Source organism: Oryctolagus cuniculus, chromosome 7 (genome assembly GCF_964237555.1).
Source record: "Oryctolagus cuniculus chromosome 7, mOryCun1.1, whole genome shotgun sequence".
In the NCBI taxonomy this organism is placed as follows: Eukaryota; Metazoa; Chordata; class Mammalia; order Lagomorpha; family Leporidae; genus Oryctolagus; species Oryctolagus cuniculus.
In genome coordinates, this window is record NC_091438.1 from 163010780 (window position 1) to 163029022 (window position 18243).

The 18243-nt window shown below is 67.4% G+C and overlaps 1 protein-coding gene across 7 annotated transcripts in view; it reads right to left on the reverse strand.

The window, feature by feature from the left end:
• The window catches only part of PRDM16 (PR/SET domain 16), a 249413-nt gene that overhangs the window by 37264 nt on the left and 193906 nt on the right, over positions 1 to 18243 (reverse strand). For 5 of the 7 annotated variants that reach the window (XM_070077084.1, XM_070077083.1, XM_070077087.1 and 2 more), the window contains one exon: positions 427 to 561. In XM_070077084.1, coding sequence (XP_069933185.1) covers positions 427 to 561 — 135 coding nt within the window. The remainder of the gene's footprint in view (positions 1 to 426; positions 562 to 18243) is intronic. The other 2 variants (XM_070077086.1, XM_070077082.1) reach the window with 1 other exon arrangement.

Here is an 18243-nt window from a genome sequence, read left to right on the forward strand (position 1 = left end):
ACGGGTTTGCCCCGGGCAAGGGCTTACAGCATACGGGGCCGTGCCCTCGCAGGCTGGCCTGTCTGTCCCCGGGGTCTTGGGGCCCTGGCCAGTGCGGGTCCCCTGCTGCACGGGGTTACACAGCCCCCTTTGCACACGGTTCTCCCTGCTCCCGGGGCTCGTGGGCGGTGGCCTTCCCAGGCCAAGTGGGCCCTGTGCTGTGGTCCTGGCTGCTCCTTCCTCACACTGACCTGGCACTGCCAGCCCCGGCAGGACTGTGGCCGCAGCCCCCCATGGGGGCGTTCACAGTGGGGGAGGCTCCCCAGGGACCACAGGCACATGCACCACCACCAGTCGGGGTTCGGCAGAGACCCCTGGCCGCGGGGCACCCCGGTCAGTCTTGGGGCCGCGCTCACGGGGCCGGCCGGCCGAGGAGCCCCCACCTACCTGCTCGTTGATCTGGCACATGGTGAGGTTCTGGTCGTCACAGGAGCACGCCACACGGATGTACTTGAGCCAGCTGCCCGCCGCCGGGCCGGCGTCCACACAGAACTTCTCCGCGCCCAGGTCCTCGGAGAGCTGCTGAGGACGGAGCAAAAGCAGGAGTCAGGGGCAGGCGGGCCCGTGAGCACCTGCGCCCTGGGCCCGGCGGGTGTCAGCGAGGCCCGCGGTGCCCCCAGCCTGCCCACGCCCAGCACAGGGGTGGGGGGAGCGGATCACAGCCAGGGCCGAGGCGACAAAATGAGGCGTCAGCGCCGCCCGAGCTCCCCACTTGAGAGAGAGCAGGGCCGCTGGGGCCAGGCCTGGGCCCTGTGCAGAGGAAGCGCGGGGCGCTGAGCTCAAGAAGGCAGAGGTGTCGCTGGTGTGTGGCTGCACACGGGCCTGGGGGCCTGCCGTGTGCACGCGTGTGCACGCTCAGGTCAGTCTGCACAGGGTCCCAAGCTTTCAGTCTCGGGAACACTGGGAAGCGTCAGTGCCCACCCAGCGGCGAGCGAATGCCCAGCTTTGCCCACCACGCCCAGGGAACACGGCAGCCCCTGGCCTCGCTCCACTAGCGGTGGTTGACGAGGCACGAGGGCCATTTCTGGGCTGCGATGTCTCTGATTTGGCGCCGCCCTGCCCTCCAGGAGGGCACCTGGGGGTGGCGGCAGCAGGTGGAGTCCAGCCCCGGCCCCCCTGCTCAGCTCAGCGACAGCTTTGGGTTCTGCCTGCAGAGCCTCCAGCGCACTTGGGCAAGTCCCAGGCCGCCCAGCCCGGCCCAGGACAGAGGGAGCAGAGCAGGGGAGGGGAGGGCAGGGGAAAGGAGGGGAGGGCAATCATTGGCAGGGGCCACTTGGAGGCCCTGGAGGTAGAAGGGCTGTGCCCAGGGGCCGGGGGGATGGGATCTGGGGGTCAGCAGGCCCAGCGAGGTCAGGGCAGGGGGACGGGGGCCAAGTGAGCCCCTGGAGGCTGGCTGTGCATCATGGGCCTCGGTCCCGGAGTGGGGGAGGCCCGTGGGAAGGGGACTTTGGCCTCTCTCCCGCTCTGCCTGCTCTCTGTCTCCTGGCCACCACCAGCCAACAACCCAGGGGTCCCCGCTAGGAGCGGGCGCTGAGGCCCTGAGCACCAGGCCTGGGAGACCCGTGTGTGTGTGTGGGCAGGCTCTGCTCCCAGGCTCAGCCCAGCCACAGGCTGGCGGTGGTGGTGGGAACGCTGCCCCGCCTTGCGGCCTGGGCACTGCGTCCAGCCTGGGCTCTGTGTTCCCCAGGGCCAGCCGTGAGTCCCACGCACCTCGTCCCAGGGCACCACCCCACAGGGGACAGGCCCCCCCCTCAGGCAGCGAGGCCTCCCCCACCCCCTCCCGCCTGTGACAGCGCTGACAGGAAACCTCGGAAGAGACCCCCGGCCGAGGTGTGGTTGGCGACACCTCCCCCAGCCGGGGCACCTGGGCCGCCTCAGCCACGGGGGGCGGGGGGGAGAGGCTGGGCCCCCGAAGCCAACAGAGCTTCCCGCCGCTGCCCCGGCTGCCCCGCCCCACAGCCCCGAGCATGTGGGCGCCCGGGAGCCAGTCTCCGTCTCCCTCTGTCCCCACCGGTGCACTGGGGACCCTGCTCCCCGGGGTTCTCCTGAGGCCTGGTGTGGCTCCGGGGCGACCAGCCTGGATTTCCAGGGCCCGGGGCCTGTCTGTCCACAGAGCCGCTGGAAGGAAGTCCACATCACCGGCCAAGGAGAAGGAGGCTCCTCCCTACCCAGTGTGTGTGCACGTGTGTGCATGCATGTGCTTCTATGTGCCTGTGTGTGCGTGTGTGTGCCTGGGCACCGTGAGAGAGGAGAGGCAGGCATGTGCATTTGTGTGCATGCATGTGTCTGCATGTGCCTGCGTGTGCAGGTGTGTGCTTGTGTGTCTGTGTGCCTGTGTGTGCAGGTGTGTGCCTGCATGTGTCTGTGTGTGCCTGCGCGTGCAGGTGTGTGCTTGTGTGTCTGCGTGTGCCTGCGTGTGCCTGCGCGTGCAGGTGTGTGCTTGTGTGTGTGTGCCTGCGTGTGCCTGCGTGTGTGCTGCGAGTGTGTCCCCCTTGTGGTCGCAGGGCAGCCAATGTGTTCTGGAAACAGTGAAATCCGCCCCATGAGAAGATGACCCAGAGGTCCCCGCCTGCCCCTTGATTCCCTCCTGCATACTGAGCCTTTGTCACCGTCATCCCTGGAACAGGGACGCCCTCCACGGGCAGCCACCACCCTGCCCAACAGCTGGTCCACGGGCAGCCATCACCCTGCTCAAAGCCTGGCCCACGGGCAGCCACCACCCTGCCCAAAGCCTGGCTCACGGGCAGCCACCACCCTGCCCAAAGCCTGGCCCACGGGCAGCCACCACCCTGCCCAACAGCCTGGTCCACGGGCAGCCACCACCCTGCCCAAAGCCTGGCCCACGGGCAGCCACCACCCTGCCCAAAGCCTGGCCCACGGGCAGCCACCCCATGGTGAAGGCATTGCTTGGTTGGGAATCTTTCTTGCATGGACCGACACCCTCTGGGACGGTTCTGCAGGAACCCGGATACGTCCCCCCCGCCCTGCCCCCACCCCCCTGAGCCAGGGGAGCAGGAGCACCCTGCACGTGGATGCCCCTCCCATGGGAGTCTGTCTCTGTCCTCCAAGGCCCTGGCCCCCACCACCAGGCCACCCCCGTGCCCTGGGGCTCTACTCTCCTTCCCAGCCACTCCCAGTGACCAGCTCCCTCTCTCCCATGCCAGGAAGACCTGGCCCTCACCCCCGACCCCCTGGGGGCCACAGGGGGCTTCTCCTCTTCCCGCTGGGCGTCCTGAGGTGACCCAGGAGGTCTAGGTTAACCCTTTCCTCCCGAAAAGACAGGTCCATCTGCCTCGGAGAGGTCTCACTCCAGGAGAGCTTCGGGGCCCCGGACCTTTGGGAGACGTGCAGGGAGGGGCTTGGGCCTGTGCTGCCTGTGGCTGGGTTCCTGCCCCACCCCAGGTACCAGAGCACGTCCTGGTCCTGGTCTGACGGCCCAGCCCTGTGAGGGTCTCGGGGCCCCTGTGCACAGCAGGGGACAGAGCGGGGAGGGGCAGGGGTCTCGGAGCAGGCCTGCACCCGAGGAGGTGCTCAAGGTGTCCCGGGGTCGAGGAGCCCGCGGCCCTCGCTCAGGCTGCCTTCTCGTTCGGGGCACAGCTGGGGCTGGGCCAGTGCCAGGTGCAGACAGCGCAACGCGGGCTGCAGACGCGCCGGCCCGTTCTCACCTCCTGCCTCCTCCTCCCCAGGGGCTCCTCAGTGGCCAAGCTGGGGCCTTGGGGGCCTCAGAGCACAGGTGTCCCGGGGTAAGGCTGGGTGTGCAGGCAGCACCAGGCCCACGGCCACAGATCTGCGAGGTGGGCGCTCTCCTGAGGTCCCGGGACATACGGCCACCTGGCCCCAGCGCTGCGATGCTGGCCGCCCAGAGCGAGGGTCTCTGGCCCAGCTCGGTGAGACACAGGATTCCATGTGCTCTGCGGTCAGAGGGCAGGTCCAGGGGTCCCGGGGCCCCGCGCTGTCTCCTTTGGAGCAAGAGCTGCCCGCACCCATGAGGACAGAGCCAGGTGACCCCGGCCCCCGCCTGGTGGACCTCAGCTGGCCTCCGGTGCCAGCTGGCCTCCGGTGCCCGTCCTGGGGCGGGGGAGCCCATGTTTTCCTGCCTGGTGGACACTGTGTGGGCCCGAGTTCGGGTCTTTCTGCTCCGACCCCTGGGAGCCTTGCAGGAGGCCGGCGGGGACTGGGAGTGGCCGCGTGCAGGTCGGTGCACGTGTTCGGCTCTGTCTTCCCGAGACACCAGCCAGGGAGGGGCAGGGAGGGAGGACGCGGTCGAGCCCCCGGCCTGCTCGTGGCCTGAGCCAGGGCAGTGGCCTGGGGCTGAGGCTCCTTGCAGACTTAGAATCCAGCTCCCCGCACGGCCACCCTGGACGCCTGGCTCAGAGCTGTGTCAGGCGGCTGTTCTAGGATCCCGGAACCCGCGGAGCACGCCGCTCCGCCCATCGCCCCCAGCAGGCCTCCTCCCGCCCCCCGCATCTCCGCCAGCTCCCCCGCTCACAAACCGCCCCCGTCAGAAATGTCGTCACGAGACGAAGGGATGGAGAAATCCTCTTAACCTTGACAAGAATTTTGGCCATCCTCTGAGGTTTCCTGCCCTTGTCATCTGGCTCTGCTGAGCCGGCACGGGCAGCGCAGGCCCGGCCGGGGAAGCCGCGGTGTCTGCCGTCAGCTCACCTAATGGACTCAGCCTGCAGGAAGGAGCCGGCCCAGGGGGAGGCCTTTGCAGGGCCCGCGTCCTGCCGCTGTCACGGCGCTCCTGGGAGCCAGTGCACGGTGTCGGCCTGGCAGCCGGGAGCCGGCTGGAGCCGGCAGGGGCTCTCTCCCTGTCACCCTCACCCCCTCACAGGGCCTGCAGGCTGATCCAGTGCAGTGGGCCCCAGTCATGAGCCGTGGGTCTCTCCTGTCTGCAGGCACACATGCGCGGACACACACGCACACACACACGTGTGAGCACACACAGACTGGGTGGATCTACGGTCTGAGACAGAGTCCGTTCTCATGGCCAGGGTAGGGCCATCCTGGCAACTCCTCAGCCCCGTCCTGCCATGGTGGCTGTGGTGGCCACGTGGCCAAGTGCTAAGGAGAAACATGGCTGGCAGGATGGGGTCACATGTGCTGGGCAGACTGCAGTCCTGGCTGGGGCCACAGGGCCTGGAGCCCACCTGAGCTGGGCTGGGAGGGAGGGGGCAGGGGTAGGAAAGGAAGGAAGGGGGGATGGGGGACTGGTGGGAGACAGAGGGAGAAGGAGGGGTGGGGGGGATGGAGGGAGAGGGAAGGGGGAGGGAGGCTTCCTTAGGACCCACGGACAGTGCATGGAGTCCTTTCCTTCACAATGAAGCCCGGCTCCCTCCTACGTCCATGGAGAGAGACAGAGACGGAGAGATAGAGACGGAGACAGAGAGATAGAGACGGAGACAGAGAGACAGAGACGGAGACAGAGAGATAGAGACAGAGAGAGACAGAGAGAGACAGAGACAGAGAGAGAGACAGAGACAGAGACAGAGAGAGACAGAGACAGAGACAGAGAGAGACAGAGACGGAGAGATAGAGACAGAGAGAGAGACAGAGACAGAGAGATAGAGACAGAGAGAGAGACAGAGAGAGACAGAGACAGAGAGATAGAGACAGAGACAGAGAGATAGAGACGGAGACAGAGAGATAGAGACAGAGACAGAGAGAGATAGAGACAGAGAGATAGAGACAGAGAGAGACAGAGACAGAGAGAGACAGAGACAGAGACAGAGAGAGAGACAGCGACAGAGAGAGATAGAGACAGAGAGAGAGACAGAGACAGAGAGATAGAGACAGAGACAGAGACAGAGAGAGACAGAGACAGAGAGAGATAGAGACAGAGACACAGAGATGGGGTGCACTTTCCGAGGTTTGCTTTGGGGAGGAGCTGGGTGGGGGGCTCGTGGGTGCCCTCCCTAGGCTGACCTTGGGCAGTTCCGGGTTCCAGGGTCCTGGGGAGCCCCCGGAGCAGGGCTCAGGATTCAGATGCTACGTGGCAAGGTCTTGCCACCAAATGGGGCTCGGCAGGCAGAGGAAGGTGCCGGGGATGCCCTGTGTCCACACCTTGTCCATGACCGGCAGATCCTCCCGGCCTGGGGCCAGCCCGAAGAATGCGCACGTGGGAGTCACCGACGTCCACCCTCCATCGCGTCTCCGACGGCCCCGTGAACTGTGCACCCAGGTTACTAAGACCCGGTCGCCCCCTTCAGGGTGGGCAGCTGGGTCCCCCGGAAGAGGCGGCGCAGTCACTCCCTGCCTGTCCTCACCTCCCCAGCCACTGTCCTTCCCCCCGGAGCACCAGTCACACAACCTGTCCTAGCGCATTGATTCTCATGGATCCGAGCACGGCACCTGCGCGCCCCGACTCCTGCGTCCCGGGGAAATCTGTCTACCACGCACATGGCCTTGGGCCCCTGGGACGCCCCCGGGGAAGCCACCCAAGCAGGTCCAGCTCCACCCAGGGCTCTGAGTGGGAGCCACGGGGTGACCAGCATGGCGAGGAGCACCCCTGGCCTGCGCTCTGACCACGCCCCGAGCACGACTCGGGCAGGACGCGTCGGGACCAGCCCCGGTCTCTGCCGGCAGGCAGGGACGGCCCACTCCTGGTGGGCACACTCCTGGCTGCAGTCCCCCGGCTTTCTCCCCCGGGTGCAGGGTGCAGTGGGTCCCGCACGCCTCTCCCTGGGCCTCACTCACTCACTCGCCACCCACAGGAGGGAGGTCCTGGGTCCCTGTCTCCTGACGATGAGCCCAGCACCCAGCTCGCCAGGTGCCCCAGGCTGACTTCTGCCTCTTTGCCTGGATGTTTGTCCCAGCACTGAGATGGGATTTCGACCGTGGTGTTGACAATGAGGTCAAGGCCAGGGAAACAGTGGTGGTGGCCCTGGGGGCCCTCGCCTGTCCATGGCTCGGTGGCCGCAGCCTCGGAGCCTCCCGCCCAGACATCGGCCCCGACAGAGGCCTGCAGCGACAGGGCTCCGCCTGCCATTTCTGACCTCCAGGAAACCAAGCAGAGAGTGAAGGCGCTCACCAGTGCTTCCTAGTGCCGGCCCGCCCCCGCCCTGGCGCTGAAGCAGGAGAAACCGAGACCCATGTGGGTCTCCCAGCACGGATGTCCCCAGCAGAGACCACCACCAGCACCTGGGTGACCTGCCCATGAGGGTCCCCGAGTCCCAGCTTGGAAAGAATCATCCGGGCCCGTCCTGACCCCAGCTCCGCTCCTCAGACCAAGTTCACGGCCCAACCCCCTCGGACGGCACGGAGGGGCCCGGGCAGCTGTGTGGCCCTGGCTGTCTCCCGCCCAGCCTGAGCGGGCCAGAAGGGGTTCAGGCGACCGAAGCCCACGTGGTTTTTTCCAAGCCGAGCTTGACTGGCGCAGGGTGGAGAGCAGGCGGGGCCCGAGCCCGGCGCGTGCACAGCAAGGCCTCCGTGGCGACTTTCCGAACCGAGGTACTTTGGTTTTGGTTTGGTTTTTGATCATAGAAAAGATGAGGTGGGCCCCGGGCTCCGCCCACAGGAAGCGGTTCCCCGGCGCTGAGGCACAGCCCCGGGCGGGTGTCACCTTCACAGCCGTTCTCGGCCACTTGGATGGTGACACACCGCAGAGCTCCGGGTGCGGCAGCCCGCAGCGGAAGCGGGAGGGCGTCCCCACAACGGCCGAGCAGGGGCAGCCAGAGTGGCTGGAGCCCAGCGTGGGAAGCCGGGCCCTGGGGCAGCCCAGAGGACCTCTTGGTTGGACGAGTGCCCCCTGGCATGGGAGCCCAATGCCTGGCCTCCCTGCCCAGCTCCGCCCCCCCCCCCAGCAGGAGCCGCCCAGGGGGCCAGGACCCTCAGCCTCCGTCAAAGCCCCCGTCACCACCGACAGCCGCAGCAGGCACCCTGGAGCTGCGAGTGGCTCTAGCTGCTCACCCCCAGCCGCTGGAGAGGTCGGCGTTGTGCAGAGCCGGGCCCCGGGGCTCCCCCCTCCTCAGCCTTGGGCAGGGGCAGTGACCCGGGTCTGGTCAGCCGCACTCTGCTCGGGCACCCCTGGGTGGCTGCAGGGGCTCAGCACCGAGGCGCAGGGAGACACCCCCCCCCCCACGTTACATCCACATTGGTAGATGAAGATACGGGCACAGGTTGTGGTCTCAGGACCGGCGCCGCGGACCCTGGCCCTTCCCGCCCGGCTCACCTCTCCCCTACTTGAGGATGGTGGCCGGTGCCGTGGAAGCTTCCCCGGAGCCCTGCTCAGGACGAGTGTCCAGTCAGTGCCCCTGACTGTCTCTGCCAGTGGATGGCTGGCAGGACGGGTGACTGGACGGAGCTCGGACGGGTGATAGATGGTGGACGGGTGGATGGACGGATGACGGGGGTGGGTTGAAGAGTGTATGCACGTATGTATGGGCATTTGCGTACGTCAGTGGGTGGATGAGCAGGAGGTAGATGGGTGGGCGGATGAGTGGACGGATGAGGTAGGTGAGTGATGGATGGGTCCATGGGTGGAAGGCTCTGCTCCTCCCACCTGCCTGGACACTTACGTCTTCCCCCAGTGAGAAACAAGGGAGCATCCTGGCAGAGCACAGGGGAGGCCACCCCAGCCCCCTCGGGATGGTGAGCTCCCCGCGGGATCCGAGTCTATACAGCATGGTCTACACTGGCAGTGACCGACATACCCCAGTACATGGAGAGGGCCTGGCAGACGCCCAGAACAGCCAGCGAGGCCTGGGAGGGCGGATGGTAAACTGAGGCCCCCAAGACAACTTGGGGCATCCCCTCCTGCCCCTCCGTGTCCCACACACATCGTTGGAGCTGTGTGCACAGTGTGACGGGGATCCCTTCCCCAGGGCGGAGGCCCCAGCGCACAGCAGGTGCAGGGCGAGGGTCTGGTGAGCACCCAGGACCCCCCCGGCCCATCCCTATCCTCTCCCTTCTGCCCCGGCCGCGCGGCTTCGGAGGGGCAGCGGCTTTGTGCCTTCCCCACCACGCTGGTGCTTGGAGATCAGTCAGTGCCAATCTCTACAGGCCCAGCCCAAGCAGAGACCTCGCCAGCCCCGCGCCACACAAGCACGGCCATGGCAAGGGGCTCCTGGCGCAGACGCCGTGGCCTTTGGATGCTCTGCCCATGGCCGGCTCTGGTGCCTCCATGGAGTGGCCCAGAGGAAGACGCCGGCCTGGGCTCGGGCCTTTCTCAGGAGAGGAGCTTTTCCTTCGATGGTTTACTGTGACGAAGCTGCTCCCCGGGCCTTCCTGCTCCGTCTCCCAGCAGCCCAGCGGCTAGGACCCTGCACACGGCAGTGCTGGGTTTCTGGACCACTCGGCGCCTTCTCGGCTGGAATCCTCCCACCCGGGTTCGGAGAACGTTCGGGTTCTTGGCGATGGGCGTTGGCCACCTGCTTCAGCTTCCCCTGGACGCCTGCTCAGCCTGAGCCGTTGTCCCGGGGCCCCAAGTGTGGGCACGGCAGGCTGGAGGGGCGTGTCTGGAACGACTCAGGGACAGAGGTGGGCAGGGGCCCCTGAGCGATAAACGGAGCCGGTCCCGTTCAACAGCCCTGCTCCCCACCCCGGTGTCCGTCAAAGAAATTGACAGCAAGGCCCCGGAGGAAAGTGCCCGCACCTGTCAGGTGCTCACGGCCGCCTTCAAGTGCGCATCCAAGCCCAGGGAGCAGAATCGAGCAATTTCTTAAAAACCCGGTCCCAAGCCTTCTGTGACGCACGGGGTCCCCATCGCCTCGGCCAGGCCCGCAGCCTCTCTGAGCCGAGAGCACGGCACGGCCGGCCCCCCGGGGGCCCAGCGGCGCGGTTACCAGCCAGGGACTGTGGGCTGTGCTGCAGGACCACGGGGAGGCTTCGGCAGAGGCGCCCCGGCTGCCTGAGGCTGCGTCGTGGTCTCTGTGGCCAAGCCCTTCCCGAGACGTCCCTCCAGACAGAGGTGTGGGGACCTCTGGTCCTGGGGCTGGCTCTCAGCTGGGCATTCAGAGGCCAGCAGCCAGAGCTGTCTCCTGCAGCGCCCCACCCAGCCAGCCCAGCGACGGCAGGGGTGGGCGCGGTCCCGGGGGGCTTCCCAGGCCTGGCACACGCGTGCACGGTGCCCCCAGGCTCCCGACATGACCAGGCTGGCATCTGAAATCACTTCGCTTTGGTGGTTCTCGCTAAAGGACGATGACTTCTAAAAGATCTTTTAAACTAAGAAGAACAGCTGCCCGTCTCCCTAAGGGCCTCGTTTCGAAGACGAGCTTGGTTTCTTGTCGACTTGACACCCAGCTTCATTTTCTAGAAACAGCAGAATCATGACGTCACCACCCACGCAGCGATCCGGCGTCTCATGGAAATGAACAGCTCAGCGGTCGGGGCGCCCCCCCCCCCGATGTCTGTCTGTGCCCTGGGCTGGGTGTGCAGCAGGCCGGCCGGCCAGCCCCTCCGTCCACTCATGGGCTCTGCATCTGGGGACTCCAAAGCCCCCCAAAACCACACCCACTTCCTCTCTCCATCCCTCCCTAGACAACACACGGCTCCGAAAGGTTCAGTGTAAAAGGGACTTAGAGATTAGTTTATTTTGGCGCCTCCCCCCCTACACCCGGCTGGGACAGGGGGTGGCCCCCTCCCAGGAGGGTCGGGCCCCTGGGTGCAGCGCCCGCTTGCTTGCCGGGCTGCAGACGCGTGGGGACGCGGGGGCGGCACGGCTGGGCCACACAGCCCAGCGACACGAAGCGCACGTGCAGCCCCTCCCCCCGGCACCACAACGTCCTCTTTGTGCCGGCGGACCTGCCGGCCGGCGCGGGCTGCCAGGCACGCTTACAGCCCGGGCTTATGCAATAGGATGTTAACCACACGTTCCAGTAAAAAAATAAGATAAATAATAATAAACACTCGGGCCTGAGCACGGACCGTTCACGAGACGCCCTCGCCGCGTTCCTGCCCTGACCCCCGTTTTCTCTGGAGCCGCTCCAGGGAGCCGGGGGGGCACCGAGGCCTTTTCCTCGGTGGGAACAAAAGGTCTTTTTCAGTCTTCGGGGCTGTCAAGTTTATCCAAATATTCTCAGCTCGCTGCTAGCCCCTTTCCGAATTGCTACTTCCAGTAAAAGGGCGCCCTGTGGGCCGCGCCGGGCCTCGACGGGCCGAGGCCGGGACAGAGACGCCAGGCGCGGCCGGGGCTCCTCACCTCGCAGCTGACAGTGTGTGCCGGGGGAGCCCACGGCGCAGGGGTGCGCCGGCCTCCAAGGCCATGAGCTGGGGCCCTGGGCAGACGGGGGCACTTCCTCTCGCTCTCTGCCCAGACCTCTCCTGCTGGCCGGGCCCCGCAGGCCAGTCGCGTGTGCGTGTGCATGCGTGTGTGTGTGTGTGCGAATGCATGTGTGTCTGTGTGCCCTGTGCACGCACTTACGTGCGCCCCACACCCCGCCAGGGGTCCCTCAGTCTGCAGACGGCCCTGATTAGCACCAATGATGATTCCTATCCATCACTCTGGCCACTGTGGACGCAAGTGACAGGAGCCACTTGGGCGGAATTTACGACCTGTGCGGTGGCAGCACCGGCCTGCACACCCCCAGCCCGCAGCTGACACCGGGCTGCCAGCTGCCAGCACGGGGCCTCCTGGCTTCTCCTTCCTGTCACCTTTGGGGACCCGGCAGCCTGCGGGCCCCTCGTGGTTCACAGCCTGGGGTAGGGGTGGGGGTGGCTTCATGGTGTGGGCGGCCTGCCCCAAATGCTGGGGGGGGGCTTGCGGCTGCGGGAAGCTCCTCCCCGTCACCCCTCCTTCCTCTCCCACAGGCGGCCCCCAACCATGAGTGGGGACCATCCCGGAACCCTCGCCACTCCCAGCACCAGTGGGAGCCTGGTGGCTGATGGATGTGGCCACGCCACGTGTTCACGGGAGAGGAGGGGCGGCCATGTGGGGCCTCCTGACCAGCGTCCCCAGGTGGCCACCCAAGGCCCTCTGGGTCCCCCCAGCTCAGCCTTCCCTCTCCTGAGCGCACCCAGGCTGAGCCCGGCTCTCCGACTCCGGGTGCTGCCCCTGCCCAGCGAGTGGCTCCCAGCTCAGATCTCGGAGGAACCCGGGAATCCCTCGCGCCTTTCCTGCCTTGTGTTGGGAATGATGGTGATCCGGCCCGGGCAAGGCTCCCCCGGCTTGGGAAGGGGACAGGCAGTGCGCGGAGGGCGGGAGTGGCCGGTGCAGGTAGACAGCGAGCTCCAACGTGTGGGCCGCCCTGAACTCGCCGCTTCCCCACGAAGCCGTGAACGTGTCAGGCTCTGGGACCAGGGCGCCAGGCAGGACCAGGATAATTAAAACTGCTCCCACTGTGGCTTCCATGAGCCCCCCTGGGCCCTGGGCAGCCGGGCGGGGCAGCAATTGCCTGTTGCCCCCAGCCTGGCTTCATTTGGCCTGCCCTGGGGGCCGCGCGCAGGAGCCCCGGGTCATCACCAGGCTGTTGCCGGGGCGAGGGGCTGACGCGAGAATTCCAGGCGGGGTGGGGCGGGCCGCTGTGGCTCCTCCCCCGGCACTTTCGGGTCCCAGGCACCAAGGTTAGGAAGGCGTCTCACAGCGTGGGGTGGGGTCCACTTCACGGCAGGACCAGGGACCCCCAAAACCTCTACACCTCAAGTAACCAACACGGACCCACACCCGGCCCTCGGCACACGGGGAACAGCGCGGTGCCTGTCTGGCCCCGCCACGGTCTGGGCTGGGTCTGGGGTTGGTGTGACGCCCCACAGCCTTCCTGCTGGGAGGGAGCCGTGAGCGGCAGGGCGAGGGGCGCGGCGGGGGCTGGAGAGGAGCTGCCTTCCCTGGAATGTTTAATTAAGGCCGTGCCAGCAGGCGGCCGGCCGCTCACCAGGTAGCTGCTGTCAGAGGGAACTGGCAGTGGGGACGGACGTGGGTTCACGGACGCCAGCCCTGCCCAGGCCGGGGGCCTCTCATGCTGAGGGGACGGCGCCCCCGGCCTGCGGGGCTTCAGGGCCACATGGGCGTCTGGTGGGGTCTCCTGAGACCCGCCCATCAGGAACTCGGGCTGGGATTCTGGGTCCCTCTGGGCTCCGTGGGACGTGGCTGCAGGAGGCAATTTGCTGGTCCCTAAATAGGAGAATGCAGCCCGTGGGGTCTTCCGCTCCCGAGGGTCCCTGTCCCCGACACCCCCTGGGGGGCAGGAGGACGCCCGCCAGGGGTGCTGGGAGCCACCGGCCACGCGGGACCCGCCTGCTCTGCGCCGTACACCCCTGGGCTTCCTCCGGGAGGGAGTCTTCCCCATGGAACCCCAGACCCTGCCTCGAGAGTTCTACCCTCCAGGGAGGTGCGCCCGCGTCTCGGCCCCCACGAGCGCTGAGGCTCCCAGCCCTGCCTCCCAGCTCCCTGGGAGTCAGCCCCTGGGCTGCTCTTGTCGCCGACCCCCGGCCCAGCCCAGCTGTCCTGGCCCCTCCCCGAAATGTGTCTCTGCTTTGGTGGCCTCCCGGGAGGGGCTCCGATTTGTACAGCTGGAGGGGCCTGGTCTGAGCAGGACCCAGGAGGCGGTCGTGCAGGGAGCGGGGGCCGCACAGCTCAGCCGGCTCCTGCTGTCACCCCCGGGCGCTGTGGCAGCCACACAGAGCCGGTGAGATGCCTGCTCCAGACGTTCCGCTGGGCGCAAGCTCGTCCTGCCGAGACCTGCCCAGAGGCCACACCGCCTTCCTCCCTAGGGCCCTGGGGTGGCCACGCACCAGCCGTGCCTTCCCAGCGTTGACACCAACGTCCACTCCCATGTGTGGCCCGGCCTCCGTTGGCGGTGGATGCCTGTGCCGCTGGTGTACCCAAGCCCCCTGCTCTGATTCTGGTGCAGCCTGGACGCCCGCCCCGGCAGAACAAAGAGTGGGCCCTGATCTAGAAGAATCTACCGCTTCCAGAGGCAGCGGCTCGGCCTGCTGCAGCCCAGGGCTCCGGGCCTCTGCAGAAGGCGTCCCCCAGCCCCAAGCCCCGGCCAGTCGCACGCGGGCGCTGCACATCTGGTCATCATTATGGCGCCGTGTCCGGGATGGCAGATAAAAGAAGTGTTTGATTCGTTTACCAGAGCTTTCAACTATGTGACAATTAGGGACGAGGGACCGTGGCCGGCTAATAGGGATGCATGGAGTTAATTACAAGTGCCCGCTGCGGCTGACGGGCGGCCGACGAGAGGCAGGCGGGCAGCCTCCCAGGAGGCAGGGCCGGCGCCGTGCGTGTGGGTGCTCAGTGATGCTCACGCATGCCGGAGCCGAGGCCCTCGAAGCCTGCGGTGGGAGTGAGGGTGTCGCGTCTGCTGGGGAGTCCCACCGCCGTGCCTACAAGCATGGCCGACCTGGCCTGATCGCGGCCACCGTGCTGGGGTCACCTGTGCCGGGGGAGGGCGGGACCAGTGCCCGGTGTCCTGGAGACCCGCGCGGGGATCTCCGAGGGTGGCGGGGAGGCTGAGACCCGAGCCCCAGTGTCACTGCCAATGCAGAGTCCAGGCCTCGCCATCCCCAGGCTGTGCGCCGGAGCCCGGGGGGTCAGGAGCCACCGTCCGGGCGAAGGCACTGAGGGCTGGCAGGCCTGGCATGGGCCGTGGGGTTGCATGCACGCGATTTTCCACGGTTAGGGAAAGAAACTCGCCTTTTACACACGCGGGGGGCGTCTGAAAGCCACGGGAAGTGCACAAGGACCCTGAACTATTCTAACTGCCTCGCCCCGAGACAAACATCCTTCAGAGTTTCTGAAGACCCCAGTGGGCAGAGACTCTGCCAGCTGCCCCACCCCCATCCCCGCTACCAGACCACCCAGGGGGCCACGTGGCCCTGCCCCACCTGCACAGCTCCCCCCGCCCGTGCAGAGGGACCCTCACCCCTGCCAGGCTGTTGGGGGAACGTTGCTCCTCCCACGGTGTGAAAGGCCCCTCACCGTGCCCGTGTGGACAGACGGCGCCCAAGCTCCCCAAGGGGACAGTGTGACTTGGACAAGCGTGGCCGCGGCTCCGCCCCCTGGCCTTGCCACTGAGAGGAGGCGGGGCCAGGAGAATCCAGCCTGGGGTGGGGATGGGACAGGGGAGGCTCCGCCCTCTCTGACCCAGCTGCTGTGGGGGCCAGGCCGCCGAGGGCCCGGGGAACCGCGGCGCCCTGCAGCCCAGGGCCCCCGCCCTGCAGGCCTCCGTGGCCGCCCCCTGCCCTGGGCTCTACGGCTGGGGCCGAGGGGCTCACATCCAGGGAATGCTCCCTCGGGATCGACCTGACCAAGTCCCCTGGCAGAGAGCCTGAGCCCGGGCAGAACCAGTTCTACGGTCCCTTCCAACGGCCAGTGGGGACTGTCCTGCAGGGCAGAGGAGGGCCCGGGCACCGTGTCTTTGAGGTCCACACTGACGGGGGCCTGGCTGTGGCACGTGTGGGCCTTACCTCCTCCTTCCACCGTGTTTGTCAGTGTCACCTGCCCACAGTCTCCGACAGGGTCCTCCCTGCTGTGCACACTGGGGCCCAGGTCACTTTCTGCCGTGAGGGGCTGCAGGGCGTGGGGCAGGGGCGCCAGGCTGTACCCCCCAGATGGCCATGGCACCCCCGGTGGTGTCCACCACGACCGGCTCCAGACACTGCCAACGTCCGCCCGGGAGGAGCGGCCTCTGCTGGGCACTGCGGTTCAGAGGCCATTGCTCGGGAGGCCAGCACTGCCAGACCCCTGGGCGACGGGAGGGGCCAGTCTGCCATGGGTGCTGGAGGGGGAAGGGGCAGGCAAAGGCAGACATGGCGGATGCCGGGACGAGAGCAGGGCGCTCGTGGGCAGGTGCGGTCTGTGCAGGCAGCCCTTAGCAGGGCCTGACAATAGGGGTCCTCGGTGGCTCTGGTGGGAGTGGCCGGACCACCAGGAACAAACACTCGTGCACTGGGCCCGCAAGAGAAGCGGCTCTCCCTGGGCAGGAGTGCGGGGCTCCCAGGGCCCTCACGCAGGTCCCTGGGAGCCAGCGGCAGCTGAAACGCAGGCCCTGCACCCCGATGAAACCCACGCATCAGACTCCGGTCTCTCGGCTGCCCAGAGTGAGGTGGCCAGCAGTGGCCTCCGTTCCTGAGCGTCCCTGCAGCTTAGGGACATCCCAGCCGGAGTGGGGAACCCCCACGCGGGCCCCACTCCCTGGACCATGGCCTTGAGCCTGAGTCTGTCCAGCTGGGGGCAGTACAGCCTTGCAGGCACCAGAGGTGGGCCGACAGCCAGGAGCTACCTCCACCCCCCCCGCCTTCAGCTTGCCCATCTGTGAAATGGGTTGAACAAAGCATCCCAGGTGGGGCTGCCCCAAGGCAGGACCCCAGGGCAGAAGCCTCGGTGTGGGAGTCGCGGCGGAAGACACACCTGGGCACTGCTGGGCCTCGGAGCCACCAAGGCCTCTGCCCCTCGGACGGCCGCACCCCTCCTCTGCGAGCCCTACCTGCACCCACACCGGTGACACAGCCACTGAGGTGCCCACAGGTGACACAGCCACTGAGGGGCCCACAGGTGACACAGCCACGAGGGTGCCCACAGGTGACACAGCCACTGAGGGGCCCACAGGTGACAGCCACTGAGGTGCCCACAGGTGACACAGCCACCGAGGGGCCCACAGGTGACACAGCCACCGAGGGGCCCACAGGTGACAGCCACTGAGGTGCCCACAGGTGACACAGCCACTGAGGGGCCCACAGGTGACAGCCACTGAGGTGCCCACAGGTGACACAGCCACTGAGGGGCCCACAGGTAACACAGCCACCGAGGGGTCCTCGCCTGTGTACCTCTTGGTGCTGGTACAGGGCTTCTTGCCTCCCGCGTCCCCCCGTGACCTGCTGGAGGCTGGCAGGGTGTCAGGCATGGCCCCGGCCCCCTCCAGGATGGCTACGGAGCAAGCCCAGAGGAACGAAGCTGTCTTCCTGCCTAATTACTCACAACCGGCACCTTAGCCAGCCACCTGGCCGTGTCCCCCAGGGCTGGATCCCCTGGCCACTGTGTTCAGTGCCTTTGGCCAGGGCTGGCGGCCTGGATGCCCCAGGGCACCACGTGGAGAGTCGCTCGCTGCCTCCAAGGCCCTGGGTCTTCGCGGTCACCCCTGGAACCCTCGCGTTCGATAGACATTTTAGCCATTTAAGGTGGTCCTCCTCGGTCCCACAGGACTCTGGCGCTTTGGCTGGGACGCAGCCGGCAGCGTGGACGCCCCAGGGGAGCTATGGACAGCCTGGAACCGGCCACGCCTCCCTTTCTCTGGGGCCTGCGTGGGCTGAGCAGTTTGGGGTGGGGGGTGGGAGGCTGAGTGTGCCTGAGGCCCCCAGCCTGGCATGTGGAAGGGGGTCCGCGGTCAGGACACACGGCTGGAATCAGGAGCCCGGGCCCCGGGCGGCCGCTGCCCCGCCCTCTGCACACCCGGCTGCCCCCAGGCCCCCAGCTGAGCTGCCACCGTCTCCTCCCTGCCCAGCTCGGGGTGCGCGGGGCTGCACCAAGTCTGCGGCGGGAGCGGGCTCCAGGTCAGCGTCAGCCCCGTGCTGATACGGAGCAGGAGCCCAGCGCCCCCGGGGCCCGCCAAGGACACGGAGCTTCCTGAGGACCACAGCGGCATTTGTGGACGACCCCAGAGACAGGGCAGAGGCCCCCACACGCCCTCTGGGCCAGGGCCGCCTCCCAGAGGGGACGAGGGACTCAGCGCCGGTGAGCAGCAGCCCCCGCAGACTGTCTTCCTGCGTCAGCTCCCAGCACACCCCAGCGAGGGCTGTGTTACAGCCGGTTAAGGCCCCCGACAAGGCTGCCCACGGGGGACAGAAGCCGCCGGCCGGCCGAGAAGCTGCCGGATCCCAGCCGCAACAGCCGCGAGCACGCGGGGAGGGGGGGGGCCTCGCACTGGGACCTGTCGCTCTGGTGCACCTCGCAGCCCCCACTTCGTGGGCACGGCCAGCGGGGGAGGCCCCCGACACTGGCCGCACAGGGGACCCCCGAGGGAGCCCAGCGGCCCCAGGAGCAGCCCCGTGGGCTGGGAGCTGAGGATGGCACCAGGCACCGAGGGCCGGCCCCGGGCCTCCGCCTAGGGGTGCGAGGGCACAGAACTTCGGTGAGCTGCCCCCTGCACCCCGAGCTGTGTCCATCGTTCATCGGAGCGGGCACAGGCCGCGGTGGGGGCCCCGGAGTGGGGGCGCGAGTCGGGGGCGGGGGCTGGCTGATGTCTGTTTCCAACGAGTGGCCAATCAGAGCCCCCCTTTCTCTGTTTAGTATAATTTTATCCTGGGTGGGTGGATCGAGGCCCCGTG